The 27,153-nt window shown below is 49.8% G+C and overlaps 2 protein-coding genes across 6 annotated transcripts; both read left to right on the top strand.

The window, feature by feature from the left end:
* The first annotated feature begins 697 nt into the window (after positions 1-697).
* LOC113177137 (uncharacterized) lies at positions 698-23,618 on the top strand. 5 transcript variants are annotated; one of them, XR_013342439.1, is made up of 6 exons: positions 698-773; positions 2,007-2,133; positions 4,084-4,179; positions 8,041-9,784; positions 22,839-22,965; positions 23,587-23,618. XR_013342439.1 is itself a non-coding variant. In XM_077792860.1 (4 exons), the coding sequence occupies exons 1-4, from the start codon at positions 762-764 to the stop codon at positions 9,597-9,599; spliced, it is 1,794 nt and encodes a 597-aa protein (XP_077648986.1). In that variant the 5' UTR covers positions 698-761; the 3' UTR covers positions 9,600-10,911. The 5 variants fall into 5 exon arrangements, 1 of the variants encoding a protein (XP_077648986.1); XR_013342438.1 differs by lacking the exon at positions 23,587-23,618 and having other exon boundaries at positions 22,839-23,266; XR_013342440.1 differs by lacking the exons at positions 22,839-22,965; positions 23,587-23,618 and adding an exon at positions 22,394-22,462.
* Aurkc (aurora kinase C) lies at positions 23,320-26,948 on the top strand. The gene is made up of 7 exons (XM_077792878.1): positions 23,320-23,672; positions 23,798-23,837; positions 24,055-24,246; positions 24,542-24,680; positions 25,390-25,538; positions 26,337-26,511; positions 26,696-26,948. The coding sequence occupies exons 1-7, from the start codon at positions 23,561-23,563 to the stop codon at positions 26,864-26,866; spliced, it is 978 nt and encodes a 325-aa protein (XP_077649004.1). The 5' UTR covers positions 23,320-23,560; the 3' UTR covers positions 26,867-26,948.
* The last annotated feature ends 205 nt before the right edge of the window (positions 26,949-27,153 follow it).

Genomic DNA, 27,153 nt, shown 5'->3' with positions numbered 1-27,153 from the left:
CCCATTGCTTTAAGAACTGGGAGGAGGCAGAACACCATGGAGTAAGTACGTGGTCAGGCAAAGCCCTTCACTCATGGCTGGCACAAGGAAAAAAGAAGAGACTGGGGTCCCACGATCCCCTAGGTGGCACCCTCCCAGCGACAAACGGCCTGCGAGGGACCCACCGCTGTGAGACGGTCCGAGCCTACACCTGTGGGACGGTTCCACCGCCGCCCAGCGGTGGCACCTGAGCCTTCCCAGACACTCGGGTGGAAGGGACGAGTCTCCAGGTCGCTGCAGAGCGGGCGCAGCCTCTACGCTGGCCCTGCTGACCAGGGACGCCTGGCCTCCCGCCCCGTCTCCCGGCAGGTGCCCCGTGTCCACCTCAGGCACGCAGGGAGTCCCGGCCCCCAGCTGCGCGGCAGGGTAAACTACGCTACCCAGAAGGCTGTGCTCCGCGCGAGCGCAGGCGCCGGGCCAATCACGGCCGGCGACCGGCGCCTCCCGGAAGGCCGTGCCGGGGCGGGACTTCCGGGTGGTGGCCGTCGCGCCATTGGTCTCAGCCTCCGAGGCCTGGGGCTCTGGAGTTCCGGTCTCGTCCTGCGGACGCGGCGCCACAGGCACCGTCCCCTCGGCCGCTCCGCCTGCGGCGTGAGTCCTGGCCGCCCGCGGGCCTCGCCTCGCCCGTCCTCAGCACCGGGGCGGTCACAGGGTCGCCGGGCCGGCGCGCCGTTCCCGGGAGCTGCCCGGCCGCCGGGTCCGGAGCGCGCCGTGGGCCCGCGATGGCCGCGCGGGTGAGTGCAAGCGGCCCCACGGTGCGGCTCCGGAGGAGGGCGGCCTCGGACACGGCGGTGAGCACCGGCCTCCTGGCTCCGGTCGCCTGGGCCGGGCGAGGGGAGGGCGTCCGCGGAGAGGAGACGTGCCCCGCCCGAGAGCAGCCCGAGGTCGGAGGGCCAGTGAGGGCGGAGGGCCGGTGGCCCTTTGCCCCGTGCGCCCAGGTCCTGAAGTCCCTGCTCTGGCGCAGGGCCGTCGGCGTCTAGCAGGGGGAAAGGTGCTCGGTAACTGGCGTGTGCCTGGCGTCTGACAGGCCCAGAGCGCCCAGGGACGTGGAAGCCGGCCTCGGCCCTGTCTCCAGGTGGATGCCAACGCTCCTGGTGCTGTCTGGTGAGGGCGGAAGGCTCTGCCTCCTCGGTCCACGTGTGCGTTAACTGTTTCCAAGAATGACTTAAACATACTTAGGATCAGTAACGGGTGGACGTGCTGCACAACCGCAGCGCATTAGAGTCGCTCTGACCTGAAGACCTGTCAGGGTTCCACGCCCAACTTGGACCAGTCACCTGTTGTACTCTGCCTCTGGTGGTAAGATGTGTGAATTGGTGAAGCTTCTTAAGCCCCAGGTCACTTACTGTGATATTAAGGTTGATGAGAGGAGGTGAGGCACTGTGGAAGGATGAGAAAATCCCCTCCCAAAACACTAAACAGTGGATAATTTGTCTTAAAGTCTCACAACAGTTACTGGTCAAGTGGGATCTGTTTTCCTGATCTAAAAATGTAGGCTCAGAAAGGATAGAAGTCTCTTAAGCAAAAAAAATAGGAAGTGACAGTTTTGATGTTTGGATTCAGACTCTATGGATCTGACTTTGAGCTGGGGACTGGCCGTCATTTGAACACAGAATGTTCTCAGCCTGGGGCAGCACCTGCCTGCACCAGGAAGATGCAGATTGCACTGGTGGGGTCATTATCATTGTTTCCTCACTCCTCTGATGTCCTAGAGCCCTTCTGTCTACATCTCACAGTGCAGAAGTTGATCCCATTGACTGTTCTTGCATAAGCAGCATCTTTCCCTTACATGGTATTATGTTGAAGCAGCTCCTCCTTCCTTCTCCAGCCCAGCATAGAGCATGGCCCTTGGGAAACACCATGTGATTTAGGCCTTGATCTCTTTGCATGTTTTTCAGTGAAACAGACTCTCCTGTCTCTTGGAACAGCCCCACGACCAACAGTGTTCCCTCTATTTGACTTTCTAGGGGTCTGTGACCTTCGAGGATGTAGCTGTGACTTTCACCCAGGAGGAGTGGGGACAACTGGACCCAGCTCAGAGGACCTTGTACCAGGAGGTGATGCTGGAAAACTGTGGGCTCCTGGTCTCACTGGGTAAGGCCTTCCACCTCGAGCATGCAGCGGACCTGCTGCCTCCTTCACTTCACCCTGGCTGCTCCAGAAGCCTCTGGATCCAGCCTTCTTCCCAGGGCTTCAGTCATTTACTGGACTCACCTCTTCCTGTCTGGTGTCCTGTGTCTCTCTGGGCAGTGGAAGTAGGGCCCTTGGGCTCCCAGGGTGCTGTGGAGAAGGCGACAGTGGAAGGAATGGGGAGGCATTCAGGACCCAAGGTGAGGTTTCGAGGGAGAACCTGAAGACCACCACAATTTCTCCTGGCTCCTGCCACCATATCCAAACAAGGGCCTTTTCTTCCTGAGCCAGTTTGCAGCATCAGTGGCCTTCTGGTCCTTGCTGCGTGTGACCACCAGATTCCTGGTCCTGTTGTCTGCATGTTTGTATTTTTCCTTATTTGCTGCTGGCTTTTGTGGGACACCCTTGAGGCAGCAAATGGCAACCCTGAGCCATCCTTCCCTCAGCCTCTCACTCGGTGCCCAGCATAGATTGGCCCCAGTCTGTGGTTCTTTTTTATGCCATCTTTCAGTGGGGAGTCTGACTTAGGAGCAGGGTTGGATCAGGTGTCCCCAGTAGCCCAGTGTGCAGGGTGGTGTGGGATGCGATCTTTGCTAGGGAGGGGTTTGATAGAATCAGATACGTAAATTCTTAACAATAAGGAGTCCTCTGTAACCCAGCCGACCTTCGCTCACCTTTGGTGCTCCGGCCCAGACTCCCCACACTCCAGTCTTTGCAACTTCCTGCCCTTCCTCCCCTGCCCTCCTGCCTGCCGCAGGACAGCACTTGCAGTTTTCTCCTTGTCCTGTGGTGTGCTCAGGGTGATGCAGCGTTCCACTCTGCTGCCCTTTCTCAGCATCTTCTCACCAGAGCCTTCCTGAACACAGTCTCCAGGAGGCCCCGCCCCATCACATGCTGCTTCTCCCATCTGCCTGTATTTATTTCTATCCTCCTAAGCCAGAGGTTCTCAAGTGGGGAGCCCTTCCGCACACATGGGGTGACGTGGGAAAATGTTCTTGGTTTTTACGTTGGGTTGGAGGTATTACTGGCATTTAGTGGGTGGAGACCTGGATGCTGCTGAGCGTCCTTGTAATGCACAGGACAGATCACCACTGCACACGGGACCTAAAAATCAGTTGGCGGAGGTTGGACCTGTATGAGAGGAAGCACAGACACCCCCTCACCTGGCATCAAGAGACCCTGGAGAAGCCATTCTTGAGGACTAATCTGGTCTGGAGACATGCCCTGGACAAGCAGTTCCTTGAGCACCTTTTTCCTGCCACTGAGATTTGTTGAATGAAAAGTCTGGGTTTAGAGCTGAGTCTCAGCCCAGCCCCTTTCCCTGACACTTGCTGATCCCCTTTCACCAGAGGGAGAAAGTACAGAGGTGGGACTCAGGTGGAAGGTCATAGGGTCATTGTCGGCACTGCCCTTGGAAAAGATTAATCTGCGTTAATTTGCCTGAGTTGGATGTGAAATCTCCAAAGCCGTGTGCTAAGTAGACCTCTGTTGTTTTCATTGCCAAGAGTCAGGCATTAGATGAGGAATGGAAAACTGACTAATACATATACCTTTGCTTTGAGTGAAGAGAGATTTTAGATGTCTGTTTCCCCCTAAATTACTGCTTAAATATTGTTCAGGTTTGAGCTGACCCAGTGCATTCAACCTGCTTGCCTAGTCCTGTGGATGTGGTTAGCCCCAATATGAGCCAGCTTCTGAGTGCATACTGGGGCACAGTGGTCATCCAGTGTGGATGGCCAGCCTTGTTCCAGGTCACATGTCAGCTTTCTTTTTGTTCTGGTGGGAAAGGCTTCATTCTAAGGACTGGCTGCTGGGCTTGAGGCCTGAAGGAGATGGAGGATGTTTACTGCTTTTCACAAAATCCATGTTTCTCCCTTTTTTTCTTTTTTTTTTTTTTCTTTTGTCCCTGAATAGGGTATCCTGTTCCCAAACCTGAGCTGATCTTCCAGCTGGAGCAGGGGCAGCAGTTGTGGACAGTGATGATAGACCTCTCTCAGAGCACCTGTCCAGGTAGGAGCCATGACCTTGGCTAGTGGAGGCCCTGCAGGCTTGAGGCAGGGAAGACACTGGCCTCGGTATCTCTTGGGAAGCATCGTACTGTGGCCTCTGGATTTTGTAGCCATGTTGCCCTTTGACCTGTACCCCTCTGGTCAGCCAGACCCATCAACTTGTTCCAGGTCCTGGGAAAGAGTGAGGTTAGTGAGCTAACACCTGGCCAGGGCTCCAACTGTGTGGTCATGAAACCTGGCTTGGCCATCACCAGCTCTGAGGCCCTTCCTAGTAAGGTTGAAGACTCGTGGTTTTGTACATAAGAGCTTTTGAGTTGGCACAAGGCTCAGCAGCTCAGCATGTGTAGCTGTGATTTTCACTGTCCCCAGGTCTGCGTGGGGCATGGGGAGCTCTACAGGTTCTTTCTCTCATCAGCCTGCTGTCTGATGGTTTTTCCACTATTCCCCCTTCCAGGGACACCAGTCCGCTCATGTTCCATCCTAGGGAACTAGGCATTGGCCACAGTTGGGTCCATGTGCTGGGATAAGTGGCTGAGCTGTGTGTTCAGGGAGAACTGACGGTGTGATTGACATCTCCGTCCACTCCCTTCGGGTAGTCCTCAAATGTGCAGTCACTGTAGTCTCAGGTGTTGGGTTGTATCTGGAAAGATTTGTCACCTGCTGCATGAACACAGAACAGCAGCGTCCAAGTATAGCAAAGGGCTCCTTGAAAGTAAGCTTTATTGTTCATCTCTTGTTAGTCAAGCCAATGGGAATGTCTCATATTTCCTCTGAAGCCTGAGGAAGGGGGCTTTTCTCTGCCAATTTTCTTCTCCAGCTGTGTTCTGTCTGTCCTCCTTGCCACCTCGCCTTCCACTGGACCTGAGTGTCAGACACCAGCAGACACTACCCGTGTCTTCCTGCTTCTCCTGCTTTGTCAAGGAGACTTGGGTGGCTGTGTTCCACATTTGGGCTTTTGAGGCACTGTTGCCATCTGTGGGTTGGCTGGTGCCATGGCAGAGTCATGATCTGTGCCCTCTGTTTGTCCCTTGGCCTGCTGATTGAGCATGGGGGTCCTTGTGCAGTGTCTCCTCAGCCCCTCAGAGTCACCTCTCCCCTGTTGGCCTTGCCTCTCCACTTGTGTATCTGAAGAGCCTAAGAATGAAAGCTTGGTCTTGCTCACTTCACTTCCCAAGTGCCAGTGACCGGTCTGCCACCCACGCAGGTTAGACTGCACGGTGTCTCCCTCGGTCCTGACCTCAGCCGTCCACACAGTTGCCGTTTGCCAGGCATAAGGTTCCGACACAGGTCGCAGCCGTGTCGGCACATGTTCAGGTTGGAGATGACACGTCCCTCTCAGTACTGCTGGACTTTCAGCCCACACACATGCGTCTCAGGTTCTGTGGCTTCTCTTCTCCTGATGGACAAGCTCCTGCCCTGGCCATGGCCAGTTCCTGTGCTCACAGCTTTCCGTGGATATTCTTCTATGCCTTTTTTTTCCTTATAATTTTCAATTTCATTCTTTCTCCAAATAAAAATATGTTATTCAAGTTCTTTATATTTGAAAATTAAACAAATGTTCGTAATTTACACTATATTCATACGTTCATTCCTTTTCTGTGTATTTAATTGTTTACATGTTTTTATGCTCCTATGCAGTAAAGCTGTAAGTTTTCCAATTTATTGATCATCTTCACATGTGTAGGGGCATTTTTAATAATGAATCTAGGATTAAAATGATTGGATTTGAGACCGCAGTCATTGAAGTTTGTGGGATCATTCTTTTTATTTTTTGGCACCTGGGATTAAACCCAGGGGCACTTTGCCACTGAACCACATTCTCAGCCCTTTCTTTTATTTTTTATTTTGGTCTAACCAAATTGCTTAGGGTCTTGCTAAGTTGCTAAGGCTAGCCTGGAACTTGTGATCCTCCTGCCTCGGTCTCCTGAGCTGCTGGGATTACAGGTCTGCACCCTACACCCAGGTGTATGATCATTTTTACTGTTTATAAAGGACCTATACCAATTTGCTCTTCAGGAAAAAATGGTGGATTCTATCAACATATTTCCTGTCCAGTATTTCATAAGCAAATTGCTCAATTTTTGCCATTAAGTTGGCACAAAATGATGATATATAATTCTTCCATGGATAAATTTTAGTTTGCTTTTCTCTCTTTGTTTATAGGGATTCTTTGTATGTTCCTGGTCATACTTACTGTTTATCAATTGTATAAGCTACAAATACATTTTTGTAGTTATATTTCTCTTTTTGTGGCTCTCTTTAATGTGTCTTTGATTTCATATAGGTTTATTTATTTATTTATTTATTTATTTATTTATTTATTTATTTTGTTCCAGAGATTGAACCCAGAGGTGATTAACCACTGAGCCACATCCCCAGCCCGTTTTTAATTTTCATTTTGAGACAGGGTCTCATTAAGTTGCTTAGGGCTTCATGGGGCTGGCTTTGAATTTGCCATACTCTTGCCTCAGCCTCCCAAGACACTGGGATTATAGGCATGTGCAGCCATGCCTGCCAAGGTCTTCCTTTCAATAAAGTCTTAATTCATGGCTTTCTGTATAGGACTCATCACTTTGTCTTATGTAAAACATGTTTTATCCTGATGTAATCATTCACTACTTAGGTTTTGCTGATCTTAGTTTGGTTCAGAACATATTGTGAGATATTAGTGCTTTCACTGTCAGTTCCCCTGGGGTAGATAATTTTAGTGCTGTGTTTAGGGAACAGCTCTCCTCCTCACATTGAGCTGCCGTGCTTTCTTCTCCATCCACCAGACCTCCATATGTGTAAATGGGTCTCTGAGCTTTTGTTCTTTCTTCATTGCTAGTCTCATTGTCTTTGTGCCAGTCCCTCATGGATTTGGGGAGAGTCATCAGTTTATATTAATCAATTCTTTGTTGATGTAGCCCTCAATGTCTTTATATGCAGTGTTAAAATTTTCTCCATCAAAGGGCCCAATAAAATCTTCTTTCTCTTAAGTTGTTATTGTTGGGTGTTTTGGACACAATGGCCAAATAGCTAACTATAACACATGGCAGTGTGTGCCTGGGTGTTGGTAACCCAGGAAACTCACCAGAGCCTGCGTGCCCAGGTTTTCATTGACACTTACTGACTAAGCTCAGTTAATGGAATCACCCACCATGAGGCTCAGTCTCCTGCTTCTCTCAACTGAGGTCCAGCTTACATGTTGTGTCTTACGCTCTCCATCAGACATGTTTTGTCTTTCTGGTGTGGACAGATCTTTCCCTAAGTCATCTCTTTAGGATAAATTGTTTAGGGGTCCAGATTGAGTTAACTGTTTGCGTAAACTGTCACTTGTAATCCTGGAAGCCCACCATGATTTGAAACAGGAATTCTAGAAATGCCTAGTGTTTGAGGTTTTATGTTGATCAAATACCAGACATGATTTTTTGCTGTAATTTCTTATCACACACTTCCTGTCTTCTACGTGGGCCATGTTCCTTGCGCTTTCCTGGTGTCCCTGGAACAACACAGGATGGCGTTGGTTAGAGGAAGCTTACCCCACACGGTTTCCCTAGCCATGTGCAGGCTGCAGTTGTAGGGCCTCTCCCCCATGTGGGTCATCTGGTGCTGCAGGAGATGCCTGCTCTTGAGGAAGGTCTTCCCACACTCTATGCACTCCACTGCAGACCCTCTGTGTGCTGACTGACCTCTCCCCAGGTCTCCCTTTCAAGGTGTTTGGGTCTAAGGGTCAGGAAGAAAGATGTTCAAACCTAAGGTTCAGAGGTAACAGAGTGGACAGAGAGGCTGTGTTTTGAGTTCCATGTTTTCACTGAAGTGAGGATCTTGTCCTTCTGTGTTGTTATTAACAGGCCCTGTTGTGTGTTGAATTTTCTTTCAGGTGATAACAGAAAACCTCAAGCCACCGAACCTACTACTTGTGAGCCAGCCTTGTCCGAGGGTGCCTCACTCCAGGGACAGTTAACACAAGGGGCCTCAGGGTGCTCCCAGGTGGTGGCAGCCAGAGGTCAGAATGGGCCATCAGCAGTGCAGGAAGGACTCTTGAGACCAGGTGTAGAGCTGCAGGAGAAGCTTCCTGGGAAAAGTATCCCTAAACCTGGTGGTTCAGGGGCAGCCAAGGACACACATTCAAGGATGGTACAGGAAGAGGAGGAAAACATCTTCAAATGCAGTGAATGTGGGAAGGTGTTTAACAAGAAACACCTTCTTGCTGGACATGAGAAAATCCACTCTGGAGTGAAGCCCTACGAGTGCACCGAGTGTGGGAAGACCTTCATCAAGAGCACGCACCTCCTGCAGCACCAGATGATCCACACGGGAGAGAGGCCCTACGAGTGCACAGAGTGTGGGAAGGCCTTCAACCGCAGGTCCTACCTCACCCAGCACCAGCGCATCCATAGTGGGGAGAAGCCCTACAAGTGCAGCGAGTGTGGAAAGGCCTTCACCCACCGCTCCAATTTTGTCTTGCACAGCAGGAGACACACTGGAGAGAAGTCCTTTGTGTGCACTGAGTGTGGGCAGGTCTTCCGGCACAGGGGAGGTTTCCTCAGGCACTATGTGGTCCATGGTGGGGAGAACCCCTATGAGTGTTTTGAGTGTGGCCAGGTCTTCAAGCACAGGTCCTACCTCCTGTGGCACCAGCAGACTCACACGGGCAAGGAGCCCTACGAGTGCAGCGAGTGTGGGAAAGCCTTCCTGGAGAGCGCGGCCCTGATCCACCACTACGTCATCCACACTGGGGAGAAGCCCTTCGAGTGCCTCGAGTGTGGGAAGGCCTTCAACCACAGGTCCTACCTCAAGAGGCACCAGCGCATCCACACCGGGGAGAAACCCTTCGTGTGCAGTGAGTGTGGGAAGGCCTTCACCCACTGCTCTACGTACATTTTACATAAAAGGGCCCACACTGGAGAAAAACCCTTTGAGTGCAAAGAATGTGGGAAAGCCTTTACCAATCGAAAAGACCTCATTCGCCACTTCAGCATCCACACTGGGGAGAAGCCCTACGAGTGTGTGCAGTGTGGGAAGGCCTTTGCCCGCATGTCAGGCCTCACGAGGCACAAGCGGATTCACAGTGGGGAGAAGCCTTTTGAATGCATCGAGTGTGGGAAATCCTTCTGCTGGAGCACAAACCTCATCCGGCATGCCATCATCCACACTGGAGAGAAGCCCTATAAGTGCAGCGAGTGTGGAAAGGCCTTCAGCCGCAGCTCATCCCTCACCCAGCACCAGAGGATGCACCGTGGGAGAAAACCTGTCAGCGCAGCAGAGGAGGGGCCCCCTTTCCCAAGTACTCACGCCTCCGTCACCCTCCGAGAACTCCTTATGGGAAAGGACTTTTTGAATGTAACCACCAAGAGAGATCTACTGCCAGAGGCAACATCGTCCTCAGCCTCCGCTCGTTCATACCAAAGAGAGACCCCTCAGGTGTCTTCACTGTGAGGAATGTCATGTGTCACCTAAGACTCAGTTGGAAATGGGTTGAGAGTTCATCCAGGAGAGACCTAGTGGTTTCCAGCACACAGGATGACCTTCAGCTGCACCTTCCTCCTCGTTTACAGTGCAGTGTTATCTCAGGAACTGTTTCTAAAAGGAGGGATGTAGAAGAAGATGAAATGCAAACACAGGTGTTTTCAGAATTTTCTACTAAGCTGTGCCACTTTATCATTAATTTCTTAGATTATCTGGGGCAAGGGGTGTGTAGTTTCAGAGGTAAAAGGCCTTGACTTTTTGTGTGTGTCTTATTGGTATTGAATATCAGGAAAGTTAGTTGGGGGAGTCTGGAAATGTCATTGTATGCCTTCTGTGTTCCGTGGTGTTTCTGTACTCCTGAGGACCATGGCTCTATGAGAAACGAGGGGCTTGAGCCATGAAGTGCTGTGAGGGGGCTGGGCTGGGGCTCAGTGGTAGAGTGCTTGCCTGGCACATGTGAGGCACTGGGTTCTCAGCACCACATAAGTGCTTAAGTAAGTAAAATAAAGGAATGTGTCTATCATCTACAACTAAAAAATATTTTTAAAAAAGAATTCATATATGAAGCTGGGCTGGTGGTGCATGCCTGTCCCAGCAGCTCAGGAAACCGAGGCAGGAGGATTGCACAAGTTCAAAGCCTACCTCAGCAAAAGTGAGGTGGTGCTACGCAACTCAGTGAGACCCTGTCTCTAAATAAAATACAAAATAGGGCTGGAAATGTGGTTCAGTGGTCGAGTGCCCCTCAGTTTAATCCCTGGTACCCCACCACCACCAAAGAAGAAAAAAAAGAATTCACATACTAATGGACTGTGGTGCCAGCTAAGACTATTTAAGGGCTGACGGTGTTTTAAAAACGACAAACCCTTTTTCACATAGTTTTTCAATTTATCTTGGAGGGTTTGGTTCTGGAGATCGATCCCAGGGCTCCCACGTGCTAGGCAAGTGCTCTGTCATGGAGCTATACCCAGATCCCTTTTTCTTTTCCTTCCTTCCTTCCTTTAAGTCTTGTATCATCAGGGTCTTGCTGAGTTACCCAGGGTGGCCTTCAACTTGTGGTCCTCCTGAATCTCAGGAGCAGGGATTATTGGCATGTGCCATTTCTCCTGATTCTTTCTGTAGTTTTAAAAACCTAACTTGTGGACATTTTCTTGGTTTCTGTGTATTGATTGTTACAGCTGTATGATAGTTCTTCAAACTGCGTAAAGTGATTTCTCTCTATTATTTAAAACTGATTTAGCATTTCTAGTTCCTTTAACTTTTTCCATATTCGTTTTAGGATAAGTTTGTCAATATTACCAAAAAAGTCTTGGTAGACTTTTCATAGAAATTAAATCCGATGATCAGTTTATTGAGAATCCATCCATCTGGTGTGTTGGGTCTTTCAGTTCATGAATATAGTGTGTGTCTATTTAAGATTTCCACATTTACTTCATGAGTGTTTTATAGCTTTTAGCATTTATAAACCCTGCACATTTTTGTTAGGGCTCATATCTAGGGCTTTTTGTTCATGTTTGGTTGTTTTAATGTTCGTGTGGTGTTGCTGTGAATCTTCAGTTTTCACATGACATTTGAGAATATGCAGAATGATAATGTCCTTGTGCACTGTTTTGCCATTGTGCAACCTTGCTTAACTAATTATTTCTAGCTCATTTTTTTCACAGAATCTTAGGGATTTTCCACCTAATAATGTTCTCTGCAAATCACTTTATTTCTTCCTCCTGATCTAAGTAGCATATTTGCTACTTTTGTGTGGTTATAGCATAAGCGAGGGCTTCCCACATGAGGAATGAAAGCCATCCTTGCCTGGTCCTTCAGACTGGAGCAGAAACGTTAAGTTTTTCCTTGTTACGTACAAACATTGTTTGTCGTTGCTGTGGAGAGACAGGCTGGTTGTGATTGCCAGGGCCTTGCATGCTAGGCACACTCCCCACCATTAGGCTGTATCCTTAGACACAGAAAATGTCCTTCTGTTCCCAGTGTTCTGAGATTTCGTCATTATGAATTTTGTCAAATGCCTTTTTTATATCAAATGATAGGATCATGTGATTTTTCTTCTATATCTTATTGATATAATGTATTGCATTGACAAGAATTTGGAATATTGAGCCAGGCACAGTGTGTACGCCTATAATCATCAGCAACTCAGGAAGCTAAGGCACAAGGATCAAAAGTAAGAGTTTGAATATTGAACCAGCCTGCATTCTCAGAATAAACCACTGTTTGTGGAGTATAATTCTTTTATATATATATTTTTAGTTGCTGATGAACCTTTTATTTATTCACTTATTTATATGTGGTGCTGAGAATGAAACCCAGCATCTCACATATGCTAGGCAAGCACTCTACCACTGAGCCACAACCCCAGCCCTATAATTCTTTTTATATGTCATATGACATCATTCCATTTTTTTGTAATTTGGTGAGGAAGTTTTTCTCTATTTTTTCATGTCCCTCTTCTAATTTTTTGAGTGATAATGACATATATATGTATGTGTGTGTGTGTGTGTATTACTCCCCCACCCCCACAGTACTGGGGGTTGAACCCAGGGACACTCTGTTACTTACCTAATCCTTGTTTTTTGTATTGTTTTGGTTTTGTAAAGACAGGGTCTGGCCAAGTTGCCCTGGCTGGCCTTGAACTTGGGATCGTCCTGCCTCAACCTCCTGAATAGCTGGGATAACAGTTGTGCGCCACTGTGCCTGGCTGGCGTGTACTGGACTGTGTGTTTAATTAGTGTCATTTATTTATTTATTTATTTTAAAGAGTGAGAGAGAGGAGAGAGAGAGAGAGAGAGAGAATTTTTAATATTTATTTATTTTTTTAGTTCTCGGGGGACACAACATCTTTGTTGGTATGTGGTGCTGAGGATCGAACCCAGGCCGCACGCATGCCAGACAAGCGCGCTACCGCCTGAGCCACATTCCCAGCCCTAGTGTCATTTATTCTTGTGATGGTTGATAGCATTCTGTAGTAAACTGTTGTGCTAAGATTTCTTTTTTTTTTGGCTCCTAGGTTACTTGTTTATTTTATTAGGTATAAAAGTACTCAAAGCACTTCATGGGAGATAAGTTTTGATTTTTTTTGTGTGTGTGTGTGTGTGGTGCTGGTATCTGAACCTAGAGGCTTGCCCATGCTAGGCATGTGCTTTACCACTGAGCTATATCTGTTTCATGTAAGTTTTCTAATTTATTTCTCTTATTGTTGCAAGTATTTCCTTACTACCCTTTTGCTGACTGCAGGAATAGGTTGCCCTTGCTCTTAAGCCATCCTCCTGCTTCTGCTTCCCACAGGACGCTGGGATTACAGGTGGGACCACTGGGCCATCTTCTGTTCTCTTTTGATCTTCACCAGTCTTAGATCATCTATCATTTATCTTAGACACAGAGCACATGTGTCTTCTTGGTCATTTCAAATTAATCAGCACTTTGGGTTGTTGATTTTTTTTCTTCTTTCTGTTTTGTTTCACTCGTTTCTGCTCTGATGTGCATTATTATATCTTTTCTTCTACTTGGTTTCCTTGTGTTGGCTCTTAGCAGTTTTCTTGTGTGGGAGTGATTATTGACTTGAGGCTTTTCAGTTTTCCAATGTGAGCAGTTAATTCTGTAACTTTCCCTCATAGAACTATTATTTCATTCAATACTGAAATTTCTTTTTTCATTTCTGTGTGTGTGTGTGTGTGTGTGTGTGTGTTGTTGCTTATGGAGCCCAGACCCTCATGTGGGGCAAGTGTTATCCTACTGGGCCACACCCCCAGCCCCTCAATTCTGAACTTTCTTGATTCCTTTTGAGACTTAGTCTCTGATTCATAATTATTTGGAAGTATGCTGTTTAATTTCCTAGTATTTCACATATTTCCTGCTGTTACTGATTTCTGATTGTTTTACATTTGACCTGGGTTTTGTTGTTGTTTGTTTGTTTTGTTTTGTTTTGTTTTGTTTTGTTTTTATTTTTATGAACCAGCACACGGTCCATCCTGTTAGGTGTGCTGCCTGAGATGAGCCTGTGTTCTGCTTCCATTGGCTAGAGTGTCTGTACATGTCTGCTTGTCCTGTTGATGATGGCATTCAGATATTCAGTGTCTTAGCTGATTTTCTGACCAGTGTTTGTTTTTTGTTTTAAATCTTTGTCCAGTGTAGTTTTCTTTGTAAAACTTTATTGAGGATTTTAAGTCAGATATCCAATATAAGATAGCTTGAATTGTTTCAGCTTGTCTTTGTTTAAACCTCTGGTTGACCTTCACCTACTCTGGCACTTCACAGGGCCCTGGATTTGACATTTTCCATCTTGACATCGCTTCCAGGACCTCCTTCCAAGACCTCCAGTCTTGCAGAGACTTTTCTGGAGTTCAGCTTCCAGGTCAGGCCCTCGAACCTCAGGGCTCCCTCCCCTCTTTCCTGGCCTGGTGTGACGTCTTGCCTCTCAGATGGTGGCTGCTCTTGTTGGAGTTGCTTACCACTGCACTGCCGGGAGGTCACAGGCCCAGCTGGGGAGAAGATCCTCATTCCTCTGCTTTTCCTCTAGATTTAGATCGTTGTCCCTCTCATATTTCACATGAACGAGTCTCAGAGAGAAGAACTTATGTCACATTTCTATCAGTTGCTGAGAGAGTCCTGTTGATGTCTTGAACTGTAATTGGGGGATTGTGTATTCTGCATTAGATTTCTGTCCCTGGGTCAGAAAGTGTGAGATGATCTGAAAGGAGGGAGGTTTCTCTAGCTCATGGTCTTGAAGTCTCGGTCCATGGTTGCTTGGCTCTTGTTTGGGGCCTCTGGTGCGGGAGTGCCTCACGGCAGAGAGCCTGTGGTAGAACAGAGCTGCTCACCCCGGCAGACAGCATGCAGAGGGAGGAGGGGTGCCCTGTGACCCCACGTCCCCTCTGTAGGTCCGCCTCCTTGGGGTCTGTCACTTTGCAGTGGCACTTGGGCCCGAGGAGGACAGGAAGACTTTTCCTCCCTTAAATTCCGTCAGGGTTTATATCACGTAGCTCCGTGCTCTGTGGTTTGGCACATATGTTGAAAACCGCTGTCATCATTTATTGACCCTTTACCACTGGGTTGTGTCCTTTTATGCCACTGTGAGTTTTCTTGGCTGACTTCTATTTAGTCTCTTTAATCCTGATTTAATCTGTTTTGTGTCATCATTACTGTAATTTTTTTAATGTTTAGTTTACATTTTATTTGGATTTTTTAGCCATGTCTGTCATTTGAAGTGAGCTTTTTATGAACAGTATATGCTTGCATCATGCTTTTTTATTTATTTTGGATATTTCTGACAATTTATATATTTAGACAATTTAAAATAACTACTGATGTTAATGCTTTTATCTGCCATTTTAATTTGTTTGTGTTCCCTATTTATTGTCCTTTCTTTTTTATTGTTTTTCTTGGTGGAGGGTGGGTTCTCTTTTCTTGTAGGTTAGTGTATTTTTTTTAGGAGATGTAAGGTATTTGAATGTGTGTATTTAATTTGCCACAATTTCATGGTATTCGCAGTTTACATTCTGTATAGCCCCTGTCGTTGCCTGTTAGGTTTTCTTTGTTTCTCTTCGGATGCTCAGCGCCATATTGGGAGATGTGCTTTCTGACTTGGCGGTCAGACGTGCCCGACAGGCGTGAGAGTGTGTTCCTGCCCCTGCTACCCAGGCTGTTGGTTTTTCTCCAGATCCCAGGTGGTCTTCCCTTCTGTTTGGTGAGTGTCCTGGGCTTTTTTTCTGGGGTAGTTCTGCTAGTGATCGCTAGTTTTCTTCGTGTTCTTCTGTTTTTGTGAGAGATAGGATCTGGGCTCCACAGGCCTGGCCCTGGGTAAGCCTGTCCGTTCCTCTGTCCACTTTGGTTTTTTCCTTTCTTTTTTCTCTTCTGATTGTTCACTGTGGCTCCAGATAAGGAGTCCCCTTCCGTGTAGACCATTATTTTATTGCAGGTTGTCATTTCTGTCAAGCTGGGTTCAAACGTTGTTCCTTGTCTGTGGGGTTTGGAAGTTGGATTGCGTGTGTGATGTGGAATGTTTGGAGTTGCTTTGTGGCTTGTGATTAGTACCGCTGGTCACCAGAGCTCCTGACCAGATACCACTGCAGTTCTGAGGTAGTCCTGTAGTGAAAGATGACCAGGACCAGAGTGGGGCGTTGTCAAGTTCATCTCCCAAATAGGAATATGGTTGTCCAACATTGATTCCCAGATCCAGCATCTAAATGTCTTAGCAGAGATGGGACAGCAGTGGAAAGAAATGACCTAAAGGAACTCTGGGAGAAAGAAAAAAACTATTGTAGATGTTAGTTTCAAAAACCATGGATGACCCAGAATTCCATAATACGGCTTATATCAGGTGAAGGGTAGGAGGCAAGGGAGATGTCGTATTTGCTTTGAGCAAAGACTAAGAGTAACATGATAGGGTTAGGACAGGACAGGATGGAAGTTGGCTAGGCAGACGGACTTTCTATACAGGCACCCATCTATACAGGATTGTTGGCCACGGTACTCATGCAGTAGAGAAAAGGGACTCTGCCCTCCCACAAGGTGCTGCTCCAGGGAGGCAACTCTTCAGGGATCCTCAGGGGTCCTAGGGCCACACAGGAGTATGGATACACAGGAGATGGAAGTGTGTCACGAGCCAGTGCGTCCCACTGGGGTCCTTTAGGATTGAGTCCTTCAAAGAGCAACTGGAAGTACAGACTAGCTAAAGAACGTGGGTAAGTTCAGCATAGTGGTGCCTGCCTGTAATCCCAGTGGCTCAGGAGGCTCAGTCAGGAGGATCGTGAGTTCAAAGCCAGCCTCAGCAACTTGGTGAGACCCTGTCTCTAAATAAAATATAAAATAAAAAAGGGCTTTGGATGTGGCTCAGTGGTTAAGCGCCTCTGGGTTCCATCCTCAGTACAAAAAAGAGACATGGATAAATGTCATGAAATTAATCAAATTATACTTTTATGGACGTACAAGTAGGCCACAATGATGACCACCGATCTCTAAAATGTGCTAATTTAGAGAAGAGAACACCTGTGAGAAGTGAAGGTGTGAACCTGCAGCTGGTGGTCCTCAGAATGAGGACTTCTGTGCCTGGAAACCCTCAGCTCCCTTCTTCCAAGTAAAATCTTAATGTCGTTTCAGCCCTTGATGAGGCACTTGTCGTCCCTTCATCCAGGTCGGGGTCCTCCAGCTGTGTTGTGGAACACTGAGTGTTCCAGGGGGTCCCTGAGATGGGGAGGTAAACACTTTCACCCACCCCAAACAACGCTGCCCTGGGGGAGAGTTTAGAAATAAGAAATCAGTGGACGCACCAAGAGAGCACCCTGCATGCAGGTCATCCCTGTGGTGCGGTCTGAACTCGGAACCTCATGGTGATTTCAAGCTGGAGGAAACCAGGCTTGGTCCAAGCCCACCCTTTTGAGGACCTCCACTGGCTGCTGCAGAAGGGGTGCGGGCCGCTGTGTCGTGAAGAGCCCCAGGGCATGCTCCCACTGGGTCAGACTGTCTCGGTGTCTGTTCTCTCTGCTGGAAGGCTCATTCCCAGAGCTGGGCTTGCCAGGTTGGTTCTGCGGTTCCAGATCTGGAGAGATCAGGGAGATGGTCTTTGAGGACCCGCCAGCCCTTTCTGTCACTGTGCCACAGTCTTTGGAAGAAGCTGTTGTCGTTCCACATGTTGTGGTCACTCACTTTGATCCAACTGTCTTCTTGCTTGACCAAGGCAAAAGTCTTAGGGAAGATCGGGTCCTCTGGGTCAGGCTCACCTCCAGTTTCTATTCCTGGCCTGCGGTGCTGGCCAGCCACCTGCGTAGGGCCTGGTAACTGGGTGCTTTCCCCACAGTCCAGTGAGCTCAGCTCTGCGGCCTCATCCAAGGTCTGGGCTGCCCTGTCTGCCCTCGGAACATGACGTTTCCTTCACCTTCTTTCTCTCACAGGCTCGGCCCCTGTAGCGGTCTGTGGCCTGCTTGTCCCCAGGCCCTCACGTTCCCTTCACTCTGGGCTCCTCCACCTGACTTGAGGCTCCCAAGTGCTCTTTGTCCCCTTCTCTGTTGCGTCTTTGCAGTGCTGGCCCCGTCTGGGCCTCGGTCCTCTCCTGCCTGGGTGTCTTCCCTTGCCCTCCAGGGCTCTGCAGCCCGCCCGGGCCCTGTTTCCAGGTGGGCTGGTCATGCCGCGTGCCTCTTGTGGGCCGAGTGCTGTGCGCACCTCAGCTCTTGCCTCTTGACCACCACTCTGGCACGTAGCGTCCTTTTCCTGGTTTCCTGGCCAGGACCATTAGGCACAGAGGCCAGGGCTACACAGACAGGCAGCTGGAGTCTGGGACTGGAGGCCACTTAATGTGCTGCAGCTCCCAGCCCCGCCCGTTTCCTGGGTCTCCACTCGTGGGGAGGGCCTTTGTTCTTCTAGTCACTGTTCTGTGGGGGGTTTGGGTGGTTTCTTGTTTTTTGTTTTCCTGGCAGAAGGGATTGAACCCAAGGGTGGTGATTAAACACTGCCACATCCCCAGTCCCCCCCCCCTCCTTTTTTTTAATATAGAGACAGGTCTCACTGAGTTGCTTAGGGCCTGGCTAAGGTGCTGAGGCTGGCTTTGAACTCGAGATCCTCCTGCCTCAGTTTCCTGAGCTGCTGGGGTGACAGCGTGGCCACTGTGCCATTTCTGTCTTTAACATGCCACTCACTCATCTGGAGCCGGCTGTCCCTGTGTGATGGTGTATTGGGGCCATCTCTTCAGGTTGGGTGAGGTCAACCAGATTCCGTCTTTGTGGTGGCATTGTCTGTCATCAGTGGAAATAGAGGTGTGGGGGGAGGCGGTCGAGAAGCCATGACGGCATCCAGACCAGGTGTGCTTTTTGGAGTGAAGACCTCTCTGAGCTCCAGCTTCAGCCCCATTGCCACACACTCCCCTCCCTCCGTGTCCCACATCCTGCCCCTGCCCTTCAGGTGTGTTTGGTGACGGCCACGTGCACAGCAGCTTGTGTTGAGGAATTTTGTCCTTCAAAGTGCATATTGTTGTCACCATGTGTGACAGGTTGACATTGAGGCATACCTGCATGGACAGGAAGTACAAGTTGCAGAGGTCGTGATGAATGACAGTGGGAGTACTGGAAGATCACCTCTAGGTTTATTGATCTTGGAAAGACCCAGGACTCAGGATTCTGTCACACTCGCAGCTGTGACTTGTCACAGCCAGAGGAGACATAGCAAACCCCACAGAGCAAAGAGCCTCCCGGGGCAATGTCCAGAGAACCAGAGTGTTCTTCTCGTCCTGCCTCAGTGAGGTCACAGGTGGGCCTTGTTGGCACGTCACCGGGGACTGGGCTAGCATGTGAGAAGTGTCTCCTAGGAAGCCTGTTGGGAAATCCCTGCCAGGGTGAGTGTTGGGCACACTGTCCTCTGTCCAGCACATACCAGACTCTGGACCTCCCGAAGGGTTCTGGTGTTCATTGTGAGTCCCATGTTTCCACAAAAGACCTGGCCACACAAAGCTGCCTTCTCTGGAGCTGTGGGAAGCCTCCCAACATCTCAGTCCCAAGCTGCCACCAAGGCTCACCCTGTGAGCTGCAGGGTGGTGGTCTCTGGCCCCACTGTGACTTCTCCTCACAGAGACCCAAGTGATACTAAAGCACTGTGTATGTTCGGGTGTCTGTCACTTTAAGCAAACACTATTTCCTTCAGTGAAAAATGAAGATCTTAATTTTGAGATGAAGACTCATATAACTGTTGTAATAAAAAATCCAAGGCACAGTGGAACTTGTTACAAACCCCCGGGACAGGATTTAGTTCAGTTACAAGGTACAGAGGACACTGCTGAGAGAAGGACTTGGTGCTGGTACACGTGTGTACCTGTATGTGTGTGCCCAGTGTGTGTGTGTGCCTACTGTGTGCATATGTGTGATACACACGAATGGCTGCGATGGTCTGACCTGAATTCTCCCTCCACTTGCCTTTGCCTGTGAAGACAGAGTGGCCAGGGGGCAAGGTGTAGTTCCATGGTTTATACTGAAACGCTTCTTGTCCCTTTACTGCTGCTATCTGAAGCCTTGGCTTCAGCGGAGAACTAAGGAGTATGACACTCGTAACAGTCCCTGCATCATTAAAGGCAGATGACTCTAAAGGACATTATTGCAGACACTCGGGTGTCTGTTGGTTTATGTCTGGGGGGAGTCATTGACCCCAGCTGAGAGGGCCTCTGCAGACACTTGCTGGAAGCATCTGAGGAAGGCTGTCCTGCCTCAGCTGTGGGAAGCTAGTGCCTCCTGCAAGGTCTAGTGATGATGTCACTGTGTTCTGGAGGCTAAGGATTTTTAATCTTGGCTGGGGTATAGCTCACTAGCACACACAAGGCCCTGGGTCCACCCCTAGCAGCAGCTCCCACACACAGGGTGTTGGACATCTTAACAGTGGCATGGTCTCAGCTAGGTCAAGTGGGCAGCTTGTCTTGCCTGCTTGGAGCAGAGGATTGTTGTGCAGGGAGGATCCAGTAGTGAGACTGTGGGTATTTCCTGTCACTGCTCTTACCTGTAGGGTGGCTACGGAAGTTCCTGGCTTGGAGGTGGAGCACTGGCCTAGCATGCACAAAACACTAGGCTCCCTCTCCAGCAACACGTAAAACAACAGACAAACACCCATGCCCTGGGGCTGGGGTTGTGGCACCGGCAAAGCAGTGGGTTGGATCCTCAGCACCACATAAAAACAAAATAAAGATAGCCACCTAAACTAAAAAATAAATATTCAAACAAACACACACCCATGTCCTGCTTCCTTTCAGGCCTGGATATTAAGCTTCTTTCTGTTTTTATTCTCTTTGGACAAAGGGGACCTCTCTGATCTGGAGACTGCTCCTCCCAGGGAAGGCTAATCCCCAGGGCCCTGCACTCCCTGCTGTGGGCTTGCCTTTCATAAGCAAGTCCACCAGCCCAGAGTCCACAGCCCTCCACTACTGTGCCCATCATGTCCCTCCTGTTACCGTTCCTTGGTTTGCAGCTCTAGGTACTGAGGAGCTGGGGCAGTCCCAACACTAGGGCTCGCTGGGTCAAGCCAGGCGATGTCTAGATTGACCCCACAGCTTCCCCCACACTGCACGTGGCTCCTACCTCCTGACATGGTGCCTCTTGGCCCTGTGTGCGTTGGCATGCCACTCTGGGGAGCCGCGAGTGACAAGCTTCAATGTCAGTGTCTCCTGGCCTCATCAGAACCACAGAATGATGAGATGTGCGTTTAAAAATAGATCCACCTGAAAGCACTGGTCAGAGGAGTCCTCGAGGACTTGGAGCAGGTCTGCACATGCACGTCATTTCCAAGGAACAGTGCTGCAGCGGGGCTAGTGCCAGGAAGTGCCCTGGCAGCTAGGGCTCCCAAGGCCTGAGGGCTTGGGCACTGAGGAACTTTCCTCCAGGGGATCCTCTCCAAGCATGGTACTGTGTGTGCTGTGTCAGCCACAACTGGTTGACCCCTGTCCACCACGGCCTCCAGTATCCAGTCCCCTGTGTCCTTTCTCCAGCTTCTGATGATGGCAGATGCCTCCAGGGTTACTCCCACCCAGGCCTGCAGCATTGGCTTCCCCCTTTCTGGGCTCATCTTCTCTTCACTTTATGTCGCCTGTAGCTGTGCCATCTTTTGGCATCTCTGGGTTGCTGTCCGTCCTCCCAGGGCCGAGCCTTGTCCCTACTCTCAAGAAGGAGCACACATTTGGAAGTGTGCTACTTGCTCATCTCTGGAACCACTGCTTCTTCACCAGTCCCTGTCACCACTGTGGTTTTCCTTGTGTGTGTCTAGGCTTCTGCAACTCCTGATTCTTTGTCTTCTCTCCCCTCTCTCTTAAGCGAAGGGCCTCTTGGGGCTGACTTTGTCCCCGAGCCAAATCTGTGTTAGCTCTTTTTTGCTTTATTCCCTCTCACTTATCCAGACCCCACTCCTGTGACTCTCTTTGCTGCAGAGCCTCCCTGGCCAAGGTAGGAAGAGACTTCACATAAAGAAATCCTATCTCCTTGTGTTTCTTGGGCTGTGGGCAGGACTCCATCCTGCTGACCACTCCCTCCATTCTTGACATACTCTTTCCTTGGTTCTGTGCATCCTTCTCCTAGGTCACTCCCTCTTTTCTCTGCTGGCTTATCCATGGCTGGCCACCTATGTCGTGCTGGAATTTCTAAGTCCCTGGTCTGCTTTGCTCTCCCTTGTCTGTATTCATGGGTCCATACCTGCTTTGCCTACCAACACCTAGCTTTATCTCCCCAGTCCTGACCTTGTATGGTGCTCTAGACCTGTACACCAATGCCTGCTGTCAGCCAGTGGGCTGTCCACGTGACTTAAGTAAGGTCGGTAAATGGTTCCCACTTGAGCTGTGCCCTGCACCTGAGGTCCCAGCTACTCAGGAGGCTGAGGCAGGGGGATCTTTTGAGCACAGGTGTTGGCAACATAGTGAGACCCCATCTCAATGCTGGGGATGTAGTTCAGCAGCACAGTGCATTGGAGGCCCTGGGTCCCATCCTCAGCACCACCCACACTCACACAAAAACACCTGACCCTCTGCATTAGAATCCCTGCCACTGGGCTGGGGATGTGGCTCAAGTGGTAGGCTCGCCTGGCATGCGTGCAGCCCGGGTTCAATCCTCAGCACCACAAAGATGTTGTGTCTGCCACTGTGAATTCTGTCTCTGCAACTGTGAGATTGTAATTTTTTTTTCCTGTACTAGGGATTGAACCCAGGAGCACTTTACCATGGAGCTACATCCCCAGCCCTTTTTATATTTTATTTGGAGACAAGAGTCTCCAAAAGTTGCTGAGGGTCTTGTTAAATCTTCCTTCCGCAGCCTCCAGAGTAACTGTGAATCTTGTTAGAAACCTCCTACCAATTTTGCAACCCAGAGAGTCTTCCATCTCTGACACATAAACATGGAAGTAGACAGCACCCCATCTCCCAGGTTCTGTGGGAGAGAAGGAGCCTGACTTCCCTGGGTACCTTGATCCAAGTTGCAAACTACCTGCTATTGTAAACAAAGAAGTTTCTTTTCCCCTCTGAAGCCAAAGTAACTCAGAGTCACAAGGTAAGTTAGGATGAACTGTGTGGCAACTCCTGACATGTCCCCTCACTTGAAGACCATTATTTATTTTGAAAACAGCATATAATGGTCCCTCTGCTTGGGCATATGAAGGGTGAGGTTTTACTCTGTCTTTGCAGTGTCTTACTGTATAGCCGGTGATGTGAATCACATTCTGATTTAGTGTTGTTCAATAATACAACTTTTCTTAAATTAGGTAGGTGGGATGACACCCGTAATCCCAGCTAATCTGGAAGTCCAGGCAGGAAGATCACAAGATTAAGGCTGGCCGCAGCAATTCAGCAAGCCCAAGTCTGAGAAAGGGCCGGGCATGTAGTTGAGTGGTAAGAGTGCTTGCCCAGCAGCGAAGATCTTTCCCCAACACGAGTGACACACCCTCACTCGCAGTCTCTATCTATTGGTTACGAAGATTTTTTTTTCAAGTATAAACGACATATCCCATTTCCCGCCTAAAAATATTCGATTTCGAATGTTCTTGGAAGCCTCCATACTTGCCAAATATGTTCCGCTTTTCCTACATTTAAGACCAAAATTGCAAACATTACAGGGTTCGCAAAGAACCGAGACCGGGACCTGGCGACCTGGCGGCCGGATACTTGCACCCCCAGGGTGACTGCCTCAGACCCGCACGTGCCCTTGAGCCTGCCTCGCCAGCCTCACCCTGGCCCCGCCCCTGCGTAGCCCGCCTGTTCCGCCTCATTGGCCCATGCTCTGATAGACACGCCCAACTCCTGTCTTCATTGGGCACGCTGCCGATGGCGTCAGAGATTTCGACCAGTGGGAATGAGGAACCTTATCGGCCCCGCCCTGGAGGCTGGGGCACGGCTATAAAAGGCCTACTGCCCAGCCGGTGGGGACTTCCCGCCACATACCTCTTGCTTACTTTCATGTTTCCTCGTGGCCGCTTTCCACAACCATATGGACCCTGGCTGGCAACTCCAAAGGGCTCAGGAGGGCCCTGGCTCGCCCTCACCTGTATCATCCTCCACCCGGAGGCGGCGGTCCTCTCGGGCACCGCGTGGACCCACAGGTGAGGGGGGAGCAGCGGAACCTGTGGGTCCAAGGGCCAGCCCCTGGAGGGCTGGGGGCGCTGAAGAAAGAGTTTGACACCTCTCTCCCTCCCTGCCCTCCCTCCCTCCCCATCTCCTCTCCCAGGAGCTGCAGCGGGGCAGACGCGACCCGGAATCCCCGCCCTGTGAGTGCTTAGCCTTGTCGTCTGGAAGGGGAATGGGGGGCTTCCGAGGGCGCCAAGCTCGGCCTGGGCGAGTGGAGTGGAGGGTCGGCGCCTGGACGTGCGCTGCTGTTTTCCAACCAAACACCCCTGGCTGGGCCCTCAAGACGGGCAAGAGGACCTCGGGCCCCTGACTCCCCTCCACCTGCAGAACTGGGATCCTTTCTTCCTGTCCACTTAGGAAGCGCTTCACAATCAAAGACTTTGAAATCGGGCGTCCTCTGGGCAAGGGAAGATTTGGGAACGTCTACCTGGCTCGACTGAAGAAGAACCATTTCATCGTGGCCCTGAAGGTCCTCTTCAAGTCCCAGATCGAGAAGGCGGGACTGGAGCACCAGCTGCGCAGGGAAATCGAGATCCAGGCGCACCTACGGTAAGGACAGGCTCTGCCTGCGCCTCTCACGCTGGCTCTCTACACCGGTTTCCCCTTCCTGCTGCACATCCCAACTCGGCCTTTCCCACTGCCCCCAAGTAAGCCCTGGGCCTTGATTTTTCTGTGCTGCTCATTCCAGTTCGACCATATAAAGTTTCCTTCCTGGGTGGACATCCCAATCCTGACCACGGTCCCTGACCCCAGCACAGTTTGCCCCTTGTGTGACCAGTCACTGGTGATAGCAGCAGTTTTGGCCTCAGGGAGAAGTTTGACCCACCCTCCGTCCCTCCTGCAGACACCCGAACATCCTACGCCTCTACAGCTATTTCTATGACTCTACCCGGATATACCTGATTCTGGAGTTTGCTCCCAGGGGTGAGCTCTACAACTTGCTGCAGAGAAGCGGCCCCTTGGATGAGCAGCACACAGCCACGGTGAGGGGGCCTGGGCTCTGGGGGTCTTGGGCTCACTACCGGCCTGTGGTGGGGCGTGGGGGCTCTGTGGCTGGTCAAATTGCCGTTTAAGTTTATTTCTGAATTTTATTCTATAAATTTTATATAATGATGCATCCTCACATTTTTACATCTTAATTGCCCCCAGTGTGCTCCAGAATATTGTGTGTGTGAAGTTAGATTCATTTCTCATAATCAACAATCTAACTCCACTATCTTATACAAAACATGAAAGCAAAAAACACGTATATTGAAAGGCTACAAGGGATTTGCTAAATAAATGGGTGGAACTGGTAACTGGAGATTTCTAAAAGGGCACCAGGAGGACAGGACCCAGAGCCGTGGCCATGCCAACAGCAGTGGCTGAGCTGCTTGCCGTCTGGATGAATGAGTCTTTGTTGCCTCCTGATCCTCCTATTCCCTTGGTCAGGACTCAAGTCTTTTGGGAGATGGTTGTTGGCTCAGTGGAGGTTCTGTCTGGCTACTTGCTGTGGGAGGGCAATAGGACCTGTCCAGTTCAACATCCATCCTTTCCCCTTCCCAAATTGGACCTCTGGTGCCACTAAAAGGTGGTGTTGGGGTGAGTTGCAGAGAGCAAGATTCCTCTGCACTCCCAAGGTTCACGAGGAGCATTCTGTCTGATGGGAAGTGTGGAAGGCTTGCCTTTCAGATGTCTTCACTTTGTTCACAGATAATGGAGGAGGTGGCAGATGCCCTGACATACTGCCACAACAATAAGGTGATTCACAGGGACATTAAGCCAGAGAATCTGCTGCTGGGGCTGATGGGTGAGGTGAAGATTGCAGACTTTGGCTGGTCTGTGCACGCCCCCTCCCTCAGGTAGGTCAGATAGTGGTTGGGTGGGCCCCGAGTGCCAGTGAAGAGTGGTCCAGTTGAATTCATTGCAAATGTAAGACCCAGATACAAACCTGGGTTTGTACCTGAACACTGCCTTTTTTTTTTTTAAAGAGAGAGAATTTTTTGATATTTATTTATTTAATTTTTTTTTAGTTTTCGGCAGACACAACATCTTTGTATGTGGTGCTGAGGATCGAACCCGGGCCACACACATGCCAGGCAAGCGTGCTACCGCTTGAGCCACATCCCCAGCCCAACACTGCCATTTTTAAGTAGAAAATTGTCAGATATTTTCAGGGCTGGGGATGTAGCTGAGTGGCAGAGTGCTTGTCTAGCAAACGTGGTTCAATCCCCAGTACTGCAACTAAAAAGAAAACAGGTTTATTGTAGCCCAACTAGAACTTTCATTTTCTGATCTTTGTTAATGTATGACTTTAGCAATAAGATTTCATGTAAATACCTAATAACTTATGAACCATTGCCCCATACTTCCAGCAGTGTATTGTTCTGAATGAATAGATTAGAATCCATTCACTGGGTCCTTAATGTACCATCACTCTGTTTCTTGATGCTGAGAATATTTTTGTGAAAGCGTTCTGGATCATGAGCTAAATGATTGCATGAATTTCAACACACGTTGTTAGTGGTCCCGGTACATGCTTTCTCTGTACCGTGATCCATGATAAACGTTGGTGTCTTCAAACTCCGGTGCTTGGGCGGGGACTTCCAGGATTTCCCTGATCTGGGCCTCTGCACAGTGCTCCCCTCTCCCTCCACCAGGAGACAGACTATGTGTGGGACTCTGGACTACTTGCCCCCAGAAATAGTGGAAGGCAGGACCTACGATGAGAAGGTGGACCTGTGGTGCGTCGGGGTGCTCTGCTACGAGCTGCTGGTGGGACGGCCACCTTTTGAGAGCCCCTCTCAGAGCGAGACCCAGAGGCGCATCCTCAAGGTGGGATGGCCACACAGCGGGCATATACGGGGAGCTGGGTGGGGGCAGCTGCTGAGCCTGGGGGGGACTGGGGCACACACATGAGGTTACCTGCTAGGGTCCCGAGGAGTGCCTCGAGGAGGCACAGAGAACATGGAGCAAAGGAATGAACCAGACTTCCCTTGTTTCTCCTTGGCCTCATCAGGTGGATGTGACCTTTCCCCCTTCAATGCCCGAGGGGGCCCAGGACTTGGTCTCCAAGCTTCTGAGATACCAGCCCTCAGAGCGGCTTCCCCTGGCTCAGGTCCTGGAGCACCCCTGGGTGAAGGCTCACTCCCGGAGGGTGTTTCCTCCCGGTTTTCAGAAGGCTTCCTGAGCCCATCTACCTCTGTCCTTCATGTGCACCCAGGGAAGGGAAGGCTTCCTCGTTTGTCTTTTTAAATATAGGATGATAACTAATAAACACTTGAGTCATTTACTACAAGGGCTGTTTAGTTGTGTGCCTTGATGCACAACTGGGCAGAGTCTTTATTTTTTTGGAATCAGGAAAACTGCCCGAGATGGGGCCCTCTTGGCCTTGGAGATGGTGGCAGGGTTCTCCTTGAGCGCTGGTGGATAACTTCTGATAAAGGCCCTGGAGGTTCCCAACCTGCTGCCTATCAG

Source organism: Urocitellus parryii, chromosome 15 (assembly GCF_045843805.1).
Source record: "Urocitellus parryii isolate mUroPar1 chromosome 15, mUroPar1.hap1, whole genome shotgun sequence".
Classification (NCBI taxonomy): Eukaryota; Metazoa; Chordata; class Mammalia; order Rodentia; family Sciuridae; genus Urocitellus; species Urocitellus parryii.
Note: the sequence above shows the minus strand (reverse complement) of the source record. Positions and strands in the feature narration are given on the sequence as shown.

Coding starts and splice junctions, on each gene's coding strand:
- LOC113177137 (XM_077792860.1), top strand. Junction 2,134..4,083: donor TGGGCTCCTGGTCTCACTGG/GTAAGGCCTTCC, acceptor GTCCCTGAATAG/GGTATCCTGTTCCCAAACCT. Junction 4,180..8,040: donor CTCTCAGAGCACCTGTCCAG/GTAGGAGCCATG, acceptor ATTTTCTTTCAG/GTGATAACAGAAAACCTCAA.
- Aurkc (XM_077792878.1), top strand. CDS start 23,561: ATGGACCCTGGCTGGCAACTCCAAAGGGCTCAGGAGGGCCCTGGCTCG. Junction 24,247..24,541: donor GAGATCCAGGCGCACCTACG/GTAAGGACAGGC, acceptor TCCCTCCTGCAG/ACACCCGAACATCCTACGCC. Junction 24,681..25,389: donor ATGAGCAGCACACAGCCACG/GTGAGGGGGCCT, acceptor CTTTGTTCACAG/ATAATGGAGGAGGTGGCAGA.